Genomic DNA, 13,573 nt, shown 5'->3' with positions numbered 1-13,573 from the left:
GTCGAGGACGCCTTCTTCGTTCCCAGGAGGGAATGATGTGGATCAGGAAGCTACCCTATTCATGGAGAAATATGACCGTTGTAACAACTAGTCAGAGTTGCACGCTGTCTTTGGTGTAATTGTTCTCCTCTTTTGTTTTGTCTGTTTTGGTCTGTCCTGTTGGGCTGGGTCTTGGTGTTCTGGCCCTGTTTTGTTGTAGGGCCTTCGGCCCATAATTCTAGGGTTATGTTCGTCGTCTGTGTTTGGTTGTAGTAGTTTTTGAAATAGAAAGAAAAAGAGACTAGTTCTCCGCCGTTGTCCCAATTCTTGGCATCTGACAAGATCAACAAGTGTTGGTTGATATTCTCTACTCTAATCTTGGTATTCTTAGGAATCAACAGGGTTTTAGGGTTGAATTTACATCAGATACTGTGGACCATGCTTCACCAAGATACGTATTCGAACAACTGGCATCGCCGTTATTCCACCTGTTGATTTGTACACACAGAATTTTATGTGTTTTATGTGGGACGTGATGTTTATTATTTTCGTTGATTTTATGCGTGCTTTTGCAGGGATAGCCTGACCCGGGTCCTGATCTGGGGCCAGATGCTGGTTGGACACTAATCAAATCGGGGTCCAAGCCCAGTCATATCAATAGGTGAGTCTTCAGTCCAAAAATCTTATCACATTGAAGCCCAATCAACTAGAATTGTTGTAGGCCCACCTAAGGGAGTTGAAAGGACAAAGGTCGAATAGCAATCACATGTAAGTAAATTCACTCTATTTTTCTATTTTAAGATTTCCTGAAATCCGAATTTTTGCCACCAAAGGAAATCGTTTACAGAGCCGGAGAGATGGGTATTGCATGTAGGGCGCCAATTCCTCGTCTCCTCCCTAAATCCACAATTCCTAACCCAAATAAAACCCTAACAAACTCAATCAAGGCATCTCTGCGAAATGGAAGCATCACCAGGCGTTTCTTTCTCCTCTCTCTTCCCATATCTACTATTCTTCTTGGTAGTAACAATCGGAATATGATTCAATCCAGTTCAAATATAGCTCTAGCCGACCTGGTGAGTCCCTCCGAGCGAGAAAGCAGCGCCATCATTTCCCGGAGAGTGTCGGAGGCCGTGGAGTTGCTGGAAAAGGGGAGGGAATTGCAGGCTCTCGGTGATTTCAGTGAAGCTCTTCGTTATTTCACATTGGTAAATTCACACTCCCTTCTGTGCTTGTAGAATTTCAGTTTAAATGTCCGTAAAGACACAACATGTACAGAAGGCTCTGTTTATACCACATAAGGTGTTGCCTATATTCAATCCTTTTCATGGATTTGATGCAACTGTGCATGTGCCTCAATCTAGAGTGACTGTTGTTGTGTAGCCAGGTTCTCCTGCCCAAAGCCAATGAATCCTTTTAGTCTGAGGTTAGGATTGAGACTACTATCGCCAGTCTCTCTACTCGGACTAAGCCCCCTTTTCCTTCTATTCTTCGATTTGGTCGCTACACTTCGCTTTTGTTGGTACCTTGGAGGTGGAAAGGTTGCTGTTATGTGTTCCATTATTGTTTATTAAGGTTATAGTTTGTTTACAAGTGGTGCAATGAAATTATATTTTAGTTTGTTTACAAGTGGTGCTATGGAATTAGATTTTTAACCCTACAGAATGTTTCTTTATATAAATTTATAAGAAAGTGCAAAGAAACAAGAAGCAGGACAGTACTGAAAAGCAAAGTACATAATGTTCATTATATTGTCTAGAGAGCCAAAATTTGGTGGAGGAATATCAGTAATGAACGAGGTGATCAATGTCCGCTTCTTCGCCACTGATGGATCTGTTATTTTGCTCCAAACAGATTAACGAGTGACGCCTGCCCCAGGTGACCAATGAAAAAGCTAGATTTTAACTCATAACCAAACTGATACCAATTAGTTTCCAAATTACCTCCCAAATCTTCCTGGTCCAGGTGCAGCAAAGAAGAGTTTGTCTGACAGGTTTTACATGAGCAGCATCTGTTGGCAATAGAAGAGCACAAGTTGAATTTTGAGTAGAATTGATGGGTTCCAGTTTATAAACTCTTTGACTTGTTGGTTACCCATTCTAAATTTGTACTGCATTATTTGTAATTGAATCCTCAACAACCTTGAAACACTTGAGAACTAAACACAAATGAAGGATTTCACTACGACAATTCTCACTGTTTTGGAAACAGAAATATGTTTTCAATCTATGCAAGGCAGTGAGGCACTCATTATGTCTGATGTTCTGCAGCAACAAATACTTTGCATTCTAGCAGCCAATGTGGTATGCTATCATGATGCAAAAATGACTATTGCATCAATCTATGTTCAGTTCGTTAGATGGATCATGATTATGTATATGCTGACAAACCCCACCCTGCTAATGTCCACTGGAAATTCCAAAGAGCGAAATCATATTTGCCTATGGCTTCAGGTGGTAGAAAATTACAAAGACTTGGCATTCTCGGACTATGCAAGAGTTGGGAGAGCATTAGCCCTATATGAGGTTGGAGACAGAGAAGAGGCAATTGCAGAACTGGAGGATGTTTCCATATCTTTGAAGGGGTATCCAGGTATCCGCAAAGTTTTTGTTTATCATCACACCAGCGGAGAAATTTATTATTATTTTTGAATTGTCTTATTGGCTATTTGTATGTTGGGATTTTCAACAGAAGTGCATGCAGCCCTTGCAGCAGCCTTGTATGTGGATAAACATGCCCCACTACTGGCAGAAAACCAGTTCACAATCGCAACTGTGCTTGATCCTCACTATACGGACCTCTCATATGTGAAAGATACAAAGCACTGGCCTCCAAGTTTGGTTAGTTCTTTGCAACACTTCATCACACTTACTTAGAAGTTGTAATATATTGCAGATCCATATACTATCACACAACCAAGAAGTTTGACTTCTTGTAAAATTGTAATATTTCATTATAGCAAGGCAGTGAATGATCGATAGAGGTATCTGCAATTTTGCTGAATCTCTCCACTTACTGCTTATCACACTTATTTTTTGTAATATATTACAAATCAATGTACTATTTACATGACCAAGAAGTTTGAATTCTTGTGAAATTGTAATATTTCATGATAGCAATGCATTGAATGATAGCAATTTGCTGGATCTCCCCACTGGCCGCCTTTCCATGTTTTCATTTTAACTTATACTTGAGGTTTATGAACTAATCATAGCCACCTATGTTTTTGACTGTTTGTGTTTTTTGTTTTCCTTTGTAATCCTCATCATTTATCGCAACTATTATATTCGCCTGGATTAGATGTAAATTATCAGAAAGAATTTTAACATTAGGAAGTGGTGATGTAGAAAAGTCCCCGGACATTCCAACGTGTTTATGTTATGGAATTCAGCCACCTGTGGATCATGATCCTCAAATCCTTTCTTTAGTACTTCTATGTGTGTCTTTTTAGTTTAAAAGATACTTTTAGGTCTCCCTTTCTCTTTTTAACATTCTCTTCATGAATGTTTTCTACTCTTTGCTCAAACCCCTTCACTAGACTGAATATTCTAAATTCATGTGCTATCACTCTTTGGGCATGTCAGCAGTTAAAAGCTTACATTTTGTATGGTACATTATTGTGGGGCTTACAAAAGACTTAAAAGATTTATCTTTTAACTTAAAAGGGAATTCTTCGATTGTACAAACTGCCGGATGCACTATTTTTTTTACTTCATCCAGCCAATTTTAACCCTATTAGTTGCATACTCCTAGAACGCTTTGTCATTCTGTATAATTGATCCAAGTTTCTTTGCTTTAGATATTTCTTTCCCACATATTCCATTCCCGTCTGTTCAGGCAGCTATTGATGATGTCGAACTTTGAAAATTGGATCACTTTAAAATCTCAAAATGTTTATATTTTCGTAGTCCTGGCCTGGAAGTCATTGGATAAGATTGAGAGCTGTAAATCTGTGTAATCTATGGTTTTGAAATATTGTTTCAAAAGCATTATGTCTTGCCATTGATTATTGATAAATTGACAATAGAATTTTCTGGGAACTTTCTTTGTGTCCTGTCATGTGGAAAGTAGGTGTCCTTGTGTTATGATGTCTTTTGTCTTGAGAGAAGTTTGAGTAATAAGTTTATTAATTTTGTCTATTTGAGACTTCTCGAGTGCAAGTTGTGATTAAGTTTTTTTTCCCAACTTACGTGGCACATGATTCTCCCTTGCAAGAGCTTGTACACTGTAGCTAACCTTTGGTGAATTGATTTGAGATTAATGTTCCTTAGGTTGTCTTGATCTGGACTACTAGGAATAAAAAGATAAGCTATTCATCTGGCATAAAAGAAATTAAGAAAGATAAGAAACTAGGAAAAATTAGTTGAAAAGAGGGTATAAGGACACTAATGTATGTCCTTATAAATTGGTATTTCGTCTTGGTCCCCAACTCATCCTGCCTCCACTAATATGTATACTAGAATGCCATCAGCCTTTCCTATAGTGTGGCAAACCTAAATAGGCCTAATTCTCCTTCCTCCACTATATCATCACCCACTTACCCAAACTTTCGATTACCAACCCACATAATAAACCCATCTCCATAAAAGTATAAAATATCAACAAAAATGATTGGGATACTAGTAAAAAGCATCCTAATCATCCCAGTAATAGATGTGTCACTCTCTGATTTAATCATCAGGTTTTGTGAACCCCTATACTTACATCAATCAAGGGACAATATCCACTATTAAAATAACTGAGATGCTTTTTACTGGCATCCCTAACATTTCTATAACTTCAAACTTTTCTTTTCCTCCTTTTGGGAAATCATTAACTATTATAGTCGTAAAGCAGGGTTTATTAGTCACATATCCCGGGAGTGACATGATTTCTTATGCATGTCGTTTGTACAATTAGGTAGCCTACTAATAGATAGATGATCATTTTTTTATTATGTTATCATGGACTACAGAGTAGTTGTCTTTGTCTATTGTTCAAACTTCAAAGTTCAAACTGAGACTTTGGTTGGGGAAGAGATGGGGATGGATTACGTATGAGACAAGGCTCGCCTAGTCTCCTACATTGCTTTTCCAATAATTATTTCTGCATATATAGATTTACTTAATTTGACTTTCCAGAAGCACATATATTGCATACGTGTGTGTCTAACATACAGTATATACGACATAACACATATGGATTGCATGCTGGTGCTGTACTTGGCCAATTATGTAAAGGTTAATTTTTAGTCGTGATATGACCCATCAAGTTATTATAGTAAGCATCATTAGTAATCTGCTTGGTAGTGGAAGTTGAATTATTCAAATGGCAGACAAGATGATGCTTCAGCCCAAATTTTCTTCTCTAATTAATCCTGGTTTTTGGTGGACTTGATTTGTCTTTTTGTTGCTTCTTCCCCTCTCTCTCACTCACCTCAGTCGTGCATGTGCATCACGTTTCATCTTCCTCTTGCCCATTTTAGCTATTACAGGGGAGTGTTGATGTTCTATTCACTAACTGGCATATAGAATTTGCACAATTTTAAACTACGTAGCAGTAAGACTGTGCAAGTCTGATCCTTCGAGCCCCCGCAGCGATGCGGAGCCTTCTATAAGGTGTCTGAAACAGGAGGGGATAAAGTAATGAAATTGTTCTAGGCATCAAAGCTATAGTTTCTCCCCCATGTGGGGATAAAACTATGTTGATGTACCATTATTGGCTCACTAAAACAAGTAAAGCTGGTTGTCTTTTAAATTTGGCACTTGGATATGCACTGCTGCTGCATTTTCATCAGGTATGAGAAATTGAGAAGTGACATATACCACCTTTAAAAGGTCATGATCCGAACTGATAACATCCCTAATTGTGTATCTGATTATGCATATATTATATAGGATCACAATCAGATGGCAGGAGAAAACTCTACTCTGACAGCTGTTATGGATTGACTATCAAAGGAGTTTGGTCAGAGTTGGAGAATCACATGGACAAGAGCTACCACATGTAAATAGATTCTACTCTTGTTTCAAGGATTCCCTTAAGATTAGCTTCTGATGCATGAACATGTGTATTGTGAATGTGTTGAATTTCAACTTGCATCACAGTTTGAACTTTGAACCTATGACTGGTAGTCTGCAATGGAGCAATTTTATCACTGCACAGACTTACAACTGCCCTTTAATTGGTGTATTAGTGAGAAAAACTTGTTAGAAAAGTCATTGCACACTTTGCCAGAAGTTAGGGTGTTATTTCTAGGAACTTGAAGTGCATCTTTACTGTTATTATTATTTTTTTGCCATCCCAGCATTTCATTATTTTATAAAAGAAGGTGTTTGACATGATGGAGCCATATTGTATAAAAGACCTAGAGGGTCGATCTGAAGCTGAATTTAATTTTTTAAAAATATTTTGCTGAAAATCCGGTATGATGTTGGGGTTTCCAACTATTCTAGATTCTAATAGACAGCCGGCTTAAAATATAGCATTCAAACGAAGATTTTCAAGATTATGTTGTTGATTAAATTCATATCTTAGAATGCAATTATGCTGTGGTAAAATCTGCTATTGAAAGAGAGGAGAAGATTTCATTTTTATTTTGATGAATATTGAGTTGTTCCTTAGTCACTTTCTTCAATTCCCTCAATAGATACTGATTCCTTGGTGCTTGTTTGGCTCTCTGATTTTACTTAAAATGAATGATCTCTATGCACTTTTTAGTTTTTACACTATGATTTATGTGATTTTGTGTTCTTTAAGCAAGTTGGTATCAAATCTTTGCTTAGCCAAAGAGATAAAAGATGCCATGCTCTGTCTGCCATGAGTACCTAATTTAGCAAATGACCCATTAACCTCTAAACCTTTGACTGATATTTCTTAACCATCAGGACATGACACAAGTTGGAAAAGAAAAATGAACTGTTCTCAGACAATTTAGATCTGTTCATGCACATTAGGTTAAGCTGTCTGCTTTTTTCTGGTTGTTTCCCACATTATTGTCGTTATCATGTCTTGTATCAAACCAAATGCTAAATCTCCCATGACCACCACTATGGGTCTAGAAAGAAAATATGAAGAAAACCTTACTCCCACGTTAGTTCAAAGAAGTTCTTTCCTAATTTTGAACCTTTGCACAGATGAAAACAACTTTATCATGAATGTTTTTTTTTATTATGAAGTGAGTGACTATTTTATTTCTTGAGCACACAAGTTTTATTTTCAAAGAATGTGGGGTGAGATTCAAACTTCAAAGACATTAACAATTCTTTCTCTGCAGGTGGGTCAGTTTGACTGCAATACTGCATTGATAGATACAGGAAAAAGATAGGAAAGGTTGTGGGGGGACCAAACTCTCAATTATTCTATATTATTAGTTACAATCTCTACACCCTTTTCACTTGGATAAGCCCCCCCTATTTTTGGCCTTCTCTGGTGTTTGTATTCTGGTGCTCTCCTCTGATTCCTCCAAATAAGATAGCACTTCACTGCTTCTCTTTCTCTCCTTCTCCCTCTCCCTCTCTCTCTCTCTCTCTCTCTCTCTCTGTATGTCTGGCTGTCTCTCTCTCTCTCTCTCTCTCTCTCTCTCTCTCTCTCTCTCTCTCTCATGTGATGTTTGTCAGTGTAACACTGCAGTCTTCATAAGTTTTTCTGTACTATAGAAAGTTCAGTTTCAATTTCTCCATCAATAATCATTTTTTGCTTGCTTGTATACTAGTATATCTATGTCCTCATGATTTCCTGTTAACTTTATGTGACATCGTTTAACACCCACTACTTGGATTCTCACATCAAGTATGCTTTCTTCTTGAATCTTGGTTTTTCTTCCATGAAAGAAGCAGAAATGAGCATACCCCACTTGTTCAGGTGCCCAATTACTCTGGATTTGTTCAAAGATCCAGTGACTCTGTGCACAGGCCAAACCTATGACAGATCAAGCATAGAAAAATGGATTTCAGCAGGTAATCTCACATGTCCTGTTACAATGCAGAAGCTTAATGATCCAACTATGGTTCCTAATCACACTCTTCGTCATTTGATCGATCAATGGCTTCACATGGGTCAACTGCATTTTGATTGTGATTATCTGATAAAAATTGATTCTTTAGCTTCACTGAAACAGAACCTTGATTCTCATGAAGCTAAACTAGAAACCAAGCTTCAATCCCTTGAAATCATTCAGGTATTGACTGAAGAATCGCCATCACAGGTCCATTCTTTGCTCCATTTTGGATTCTTAGATTCACTACTGGAATTACTCTTCACAAAAGTCGAATCCGAGCTCTCTCAAGAATATACAAAGCTGGTAGAGCAGACACTTTGTTGTGTTAAAAGAATGCTGCCCTTTTGTGAACTGGAGTCCCTAAATATGCTTAAAGAAAAGTCCAGACTGGAATCTTTTTTAGCTTTGTTTGAGCATGGTAGTGGCATGATCAAGAAGAGTTCTTGTCAACTTATAGAGGCAATAGCATCATCTTCAGAGACAAAAGAGCTCTGTGCTATCCTTGGCCAAACAGAGAAACTATTGCAAGGACTTGTTCTTCTGCTTCACCAAAACCGAGAGGAATCCGATTCTGGAATCAAAGCCATATCAGCATTGTGTTCTTTGGAACTGAATAGACAGAATTTGGTTAAAGAGGGTGTGGTAGATGGACTCATAGCATACATTTCAGATGCCGAAAGACGCGAAAGAAGCTTGGCACCAAGAGCAATGGCAACACTTGAGCTGCTTTTAGGACTAGAAAGTGCAAAAGAGGCATTGATCAGTAGCAAGGATGGTATTAGAATGATTGTGAAAATGGTTTTCAAGGTATCAGATCATGAAGGCAGTGAAAGTGCAGTGAAATCGCTTACAATCATATGTAATGACTCATTAAAAGCAAGAGAAGCAGCAATGGCTGCTGGGGTACTAACTCAGTTGCTATTGCTCCTTCAGAGCCAGTGCAGTGGTAGGACAAAAACAAAAGCAAGAATGCTATTGAAGCTTCTTAGATCAAAGTGGGTTGAGGATACAAAGCATTTGTAGGTTCATGGTTTCTCTGTGGGTCTATTGAACTTCCCTGTAACATGGGTTCTGTATGAAGGAGTCGTGTGTTCTTAGATTTGTTTTCAAGAAACCAAATTCGTATGAACTGTACAGTTCCAATATTATCGGCACCTAATTTTGCCCTCATAACACAGTATTTTATCAATTAAAAGTGATTGAGGGAAAAACTAGAAGAAAAATATCATGTTCTAATGTTGAAAATATGATCAATCGCGTTGCGTCGGGAGTGAAAATCACTCCCTACAGTTTCAGCTTCAAATTTGCCCCAATGCAGTGATACCATTACACACCACTCATCCAAACATTTTTTTGTTCCGAACGTGATCATTTGACAGGTGTAAACATACCGCCAAATGTACCCAAAATCTCAAACTATTACGATTATTTACCAACATCAAACAATTCAATGGTAAGAAACACTTAAGGAAGCAGTAAAAAATTCATTAGAATCTCTAATGACTCCTCCACCTCTTAAATGTTTTTTTTTGTTTGTTAAATAAGCGGAGAGGGAGACTCGAATTTTAGGGTATCACCGAGTCAAATATATACATTAACCATTTCGGTTGAGTGATTGTTCACATCCTGAAAACCCCTAGATTGCCAACTGCACTACCATCAACATTCAACTTGAACCGCCCCGCCGCTAGACGAGACCAATTCACAACCTTAAAGCTCGTGGCACGCAACTTGAGAATCTGTACGCCAATTCTGTGCCTAGTGCCAAGCTGCCAACATTGGTATCCTTCATTTCATTGTAGTCCAATATCACATAACACCAAAATTAACTTCTAAAAGAGAGACCACGCATGTGTGCACATGTATCATTATACTTCTAGTACCAATAATTAAAAGGCTGATATGTATGACCCACCGACCCAAATTGTTCAAACGATAAATAGCATATTTTGTCTAATAGTTGCAAGTTGTTGATATTGTTGATGCGATTGTGTTGTTAGCTGAATATTGGGTTACTTTATTTGAGAGCGCTACGTATCCCTAATAAATTCAGTTATAACATTTAATTAGACAATGTAATAATGAAATTTAATGTAATTAGACAACATAATAATGAAAATCAATGTAATTAGACAACATAATAACGAAATTCAATGTGATTAAATAACGTAATACTGTTATGACTGGTTACGAAAGAAATTGTTAGGGATATATAAAGTTTTCGTATTTTATTTGGTGGTTCAGAATGAACCAAGAGAAAGGGGTGTATTGTACACAAAAATTGTAGCACCTTGGCTCGGGTGACGGGGCTATAAACTTCTGCAGTGTTAAGTAATAGCGAATCTAGGAAATAAATTAAGGGGGATTGATCAATGGAAGAGTCAAAAATTTACAAGAGGGGATCAAAGGTTGATGGGGGTTTGGGGATGACGCCCCCCATTCAACCGTGTGCATCCATCATTGGTGTTAAGTTTGGTGATATTGGACGAGTTATCGAGTAGCGAAAAGGTAAAGTCTCTGATCCCATATCGTCTAGAGGAAGATATGATATATAAAATATAATAGGTCAAATTTCCTAACTAATAACAAGTCTGAGCTCAAACTAATATGAGTTCGTACTGGGTTTGAGAAGACAAAATTACGCACAGTATAGATTGACTCAAAACAGACTAAAGTGTTGGTATTGCAGAGGAGGATGGAGCTGTTACAAAAATAGTCTATGATTACGTCTTGAAGTGAACCAAAAGATTTATGAAAACCACTCGCTTTCTTACACGAGGTGAGTAGAAAGAAAAGATGCACCACCTCGTCACTACCTCACTGTGCTACCACGCCGAATTAGCGCCGCCCATACTTTTAGACCAAGAAAATGGTTAGGTTCTTTCTGCGAATGCAATCTAGGTCACTTCCACAGTTCCGCTTGAATATTGCAAACCATCCTCTAACAATAATTTAATCTGGGTTAGGATCCGGACAACTAAATTAGACAAAATTTATGTATTTAGACCCAGATTTCGGATATATAATTTATATACGAATTTGGTTTAATCCGGATCGGAAAAATTCAACCATTCAAACCGAACAGAGTTTTTGTCACCCCTAATTCCAATCCATCACTAGTAGTCTAGTAGTAAAGTGACTGGTCCTCTACTACTAAACCAATACAAAATTGAGTAATTGACTGCAAGCCCAATAAAAAGAAAGGGAGAAAATAGTCGGCCGCAAGCCCACTATTAGTAGTAGTCTATTACTGACTGGCTTAGAGCACATGCAATGGTTTAGCATTGTTTGGGACAACAACACACCTTGGGACATGTGCATATGTGTTGTAGCAAGGAATGAAAATGTTTTCTCTACAATGGTTTAGGTCTAATGGCTTCACTTGTGCCCATTTTTTGCAGCATTCAACGCATGTGGGCCAGGTTTGCTCTAAAAGCAAGCTAGCATGGGGGCAATCCAAACACCATTCCCCCGTGTTTGGGCCATCAAATTTGAGCCAAAAAAAATCTATTGTTGTAGTGTAAATTGAGTTCATGGCCCAACAAATTGCTAATCTCTAGGATCCATGGGCCAATAAAACATGTCCATTGCATGTGCTCTTACTGCCCCTTAAATGGCGGGCCTTAAAATAGACTGCAGTTCGGGCTGGGCTTTTTCACAAATAAATTGGACTGTTTCACAGTGAGTCTCGTGTATTTAAGCCCAACATCACCGTAAAAGAGTGTACAATACTACAATCTACATAGATAACCATGATCATGACATTCGTCAGGCTGTATAGTGTATAGTTTGAAACTCAGCCCATTGGGCTAGTTTAACTAGCCAGCCCAACTTTGATAATGTCTTCAGGCCCATATCAAGATTTGAAAGGCCAAGACGGACCCAAGCAGTCTGCAGCTCAATAATAGACTTCCGGGCTTCTTTGGTAATATTTTCTTCGGCCCAAATCAAGATTTAAAAGGCCCAAACGGACAGAAGTCGCGTGGTCCTCTACAACACTTTCATTTTATCCCTGATCTGTATGAAATATTAGACATTAAATGGGTCCTACATATATATTTATAATCACTCACTATCACACATACCACATAATAAGATTGAGAGTAATAAGAGAGAAAGAACCAATGGCTTTGAGACACAAGGTAATAGCCCACCACATTTAATCAAAAGCTTTTTTAATATACATGTTAATTAACACAAGCATATTTTGAGCCTACCATATCCAAAATAAATAAAGAAGAAAAAACCATAAAATATAATTAATTTGGCAAACTTATATCATCAAGATCATCATCTAGAGACAAGAACATTTCGTCCAGGCATGAAAGTTCAGTTCCATCGTCATCATCGTCTTCATTGTTGTAGCAGAAGCTCTGTGAATCGCTTTTCCTCTCATAAACTCGGCATAGAACCAAGTTATTACCTTCCTACAAACATATAATTAATATCTAAATTAGGAAAATCAGATAACATATGCAATAATACAGATGAAATCAAACACCAAATCATATCTTACCGATTTTTTTGGCATTTTTCTTTTATTGTAAAGTGAATTACTTGATCCATAGTTGCAAAGTCGATATTCCTGCATAACCCAATTGGTTTCTATGCCTCCTTGAGCTCCATCATTGATGTAAAACACAAGATTTCTCTTCATACCAACTGTCCTGTTAGTAGTACTAGAAAGTACAGGTTCCTCAATGTCTAGTTGCTTCCAAAACCCATTTGTAGTCGTTATTGCTTGATTCTGCATCATTTGGCCAAAGAAATACCACTGGTTTTCACTTGCCAATGCCTTCCCTATATATGGACATCAACCCACAAGGGAAAAAATATTAAAGAAACATATTTAGCAGTTTAATTATAACAAACATCAATATACAGAAGAAAAATCCAATTAGCTATGTTTGACAGAGTAAAATCACAGGAAGAGTAGCAAGAATATTTAAAGTTGAATCACCAGGAGTAATTCTTGTGGGTACATAATATTAGAAAACTAAGTACAAGTTGCGTGCTTATCTATATTGGGGAATATATATACATACCATCAAGTTCCCATGGATCAAGAGGATAAGAATCAAGAACAGGAATGAAATCCGGGTGGCACGACAAGCGGGAGGCCTTGGGATGGAGAAAGTGAAGGACTAGTTCTTCATCAGTAGGGCAGAAATGAAAACCAGGAGGGAGGTTGACCTTGCCATGATCTCCCATGTCTTAGATGCTTATGCAAGCAAGTGTTGTAAATGTGTTTGACATGTTTGTGTATGTGTGTCTATATATATATATATATAGATATATATTAGATGAAGAGAGATATTTTGGTTGATTCTAGTTAAAGAATGAATGGCGTCCTTACATGGATGACAATGAAAGTAGTGGTGTGTGAATGGATATGTTTTGGCGCGGCTAAATTTAACTTTTAAGGCAACTTTACTAAGAAGGAAAGTTTAATTTGATATTTTATTATGTTAAATATTGTGGACTAGGATAAGTTTCTCTCTTCTTCTTTTTTTTGCCTTGGATTAAGATAAGTGAGTTTCACATTTATTGTTATCTCCAGGTGCCAATGAACTAAGCTAGGTCTAATTTTTAATGATTATATCCTTCTCTTTGTTG

General features: G+C 37.5%; 3 protein-coding genes across 3 annotated transcripts; 2 read left to right on the top strand and 1 right to left on the bottom strand.

Moving 5' to 3' along the window:
- The first annotated feature begins 770 nt into the window (after positions 1-770).
- Positions 771-3,125, top strand: LOC119990607. Its single transcript, XM_038836603.1, has 3 exons — positions 771-1,187; positions 2,433-2,571; positions 2,671-3,125. Exons 1-3 carry the CDS (start codon positions 837-839, stop codon positions 2,853-2,855), a joined length of 675 nt encoding a protein of 224 aa, XP_038692531.1. The 5' UTR covers positions 771-836; the 3' UTR covers positions 2,856-3,125.
- A 4,373-nt stretch (positions 3,126-7,498) lies between these two features.
- Positions 7,499-9,116, top strand: LOC119992225 (U-box domain-containing protein 26-like). The gene has a single exon (XM_038838907.1). The coding sequence runs from the start codon at positions 7,784-7,786 to the stop codon at positions 8,978-8,980; it is 1,197 nt and encodes a 398-aa protein (XP_038694835.1). The 5' UTR covers positions 7,499-7,783; the 3' UTR covers positions 8,981-9,116.
- A 2,960-nt stretch (positions 9,117-12,076) lies between these two features.
- Positions 12,077-13,226, bottom strand: LOC119991937 (NAC domain-containing protein 104-like). Its single transcript, XM_038838493.1, has 3 exons — positions 13,003-13,226; positions 12,474-12,757; positions 12,077-12,384 (listed from the first exon to the last, which is right to left on the bottom strand). Exons 1-3 carry the CDS (start codon positions 13,166-13,168, stop codon positions 12,217-12,219), a joined length of 618 nt encoding a protein of 205 aa, XP_038694421.1. The 5' UTR covers positions 13,169-13,226; the 3' UTR covers positions 12,077-12,216.
- Positions 13,227-13,573: the final 347 nt, after the last annotated feature.

This window comes from Tripterygium wilfordii, chromosome 22, assembly GCF_013401445.1.
Source record: "Tripterygium wilfordii isolate XIE 37 chromosome 22, ASM1340144v1, whole genome shotgun sequence".
Lineage (NCBI taxonomy): Eukaryota > Viridiplantae > Streptophyta > Magnoliopsida > Celastrales > Celastraceae > Tripterygium > Tripterygium wilfordii.
Note: the sequence above shows the minus strand (reverse complement) of the source record. Positions and strands in the feature narration are given on the sequence as shown.

Coding starts and splice junctions, on each gene's coding strand:
- LOC119990607 (XM_038836603.1), top strand. CDS start 837: ATGGGTATTGCATGTAGGGCGCCAATTCCTCGTCTCCTCCCTAAATCC. Junction 1,188..2,432: donor CTCTTCGTTATTTCACATTG/GTAAATTCACAC, acceptor CTATGGCTTCAG/GTGGTAGAAAATTACAAAGA. Junction 2,572..2,670: donor ATCTTTGAAGGGGTATCCAG/GTATCCGCAAAG, acceptor GATTTTCAACAG/AAGTGCATGCAGCCCTTGCA.
- LOC119992225 (XM_038838907.1), top strand. CDS start 7,784: ATGAAAGAAGCAGAAATGAGCATACCCCACTTGTTCAGGTGCCCAATT.
- LOC119991937 (XM_038838493.1), bottom strand. CDS start 13,168: ATGGGAGATCATGGCAAGGTCAACCTCCCTCCTGGTTTTCATTTCTGC. Junction 12,758..13,002: donor TGATCCATGGGAACTTGATG/GTATGTATATAT, acceptor GTCCATATATAG/GGAAGGCATTGGCAAGTGAA. Junction 12,385..12,473: donor GAAAAATGCCAAAAAAATCG/GTAAGATATGAT, acceptor ATATGTTTGTAG/GAAGGTAATAACTTGGTTCT.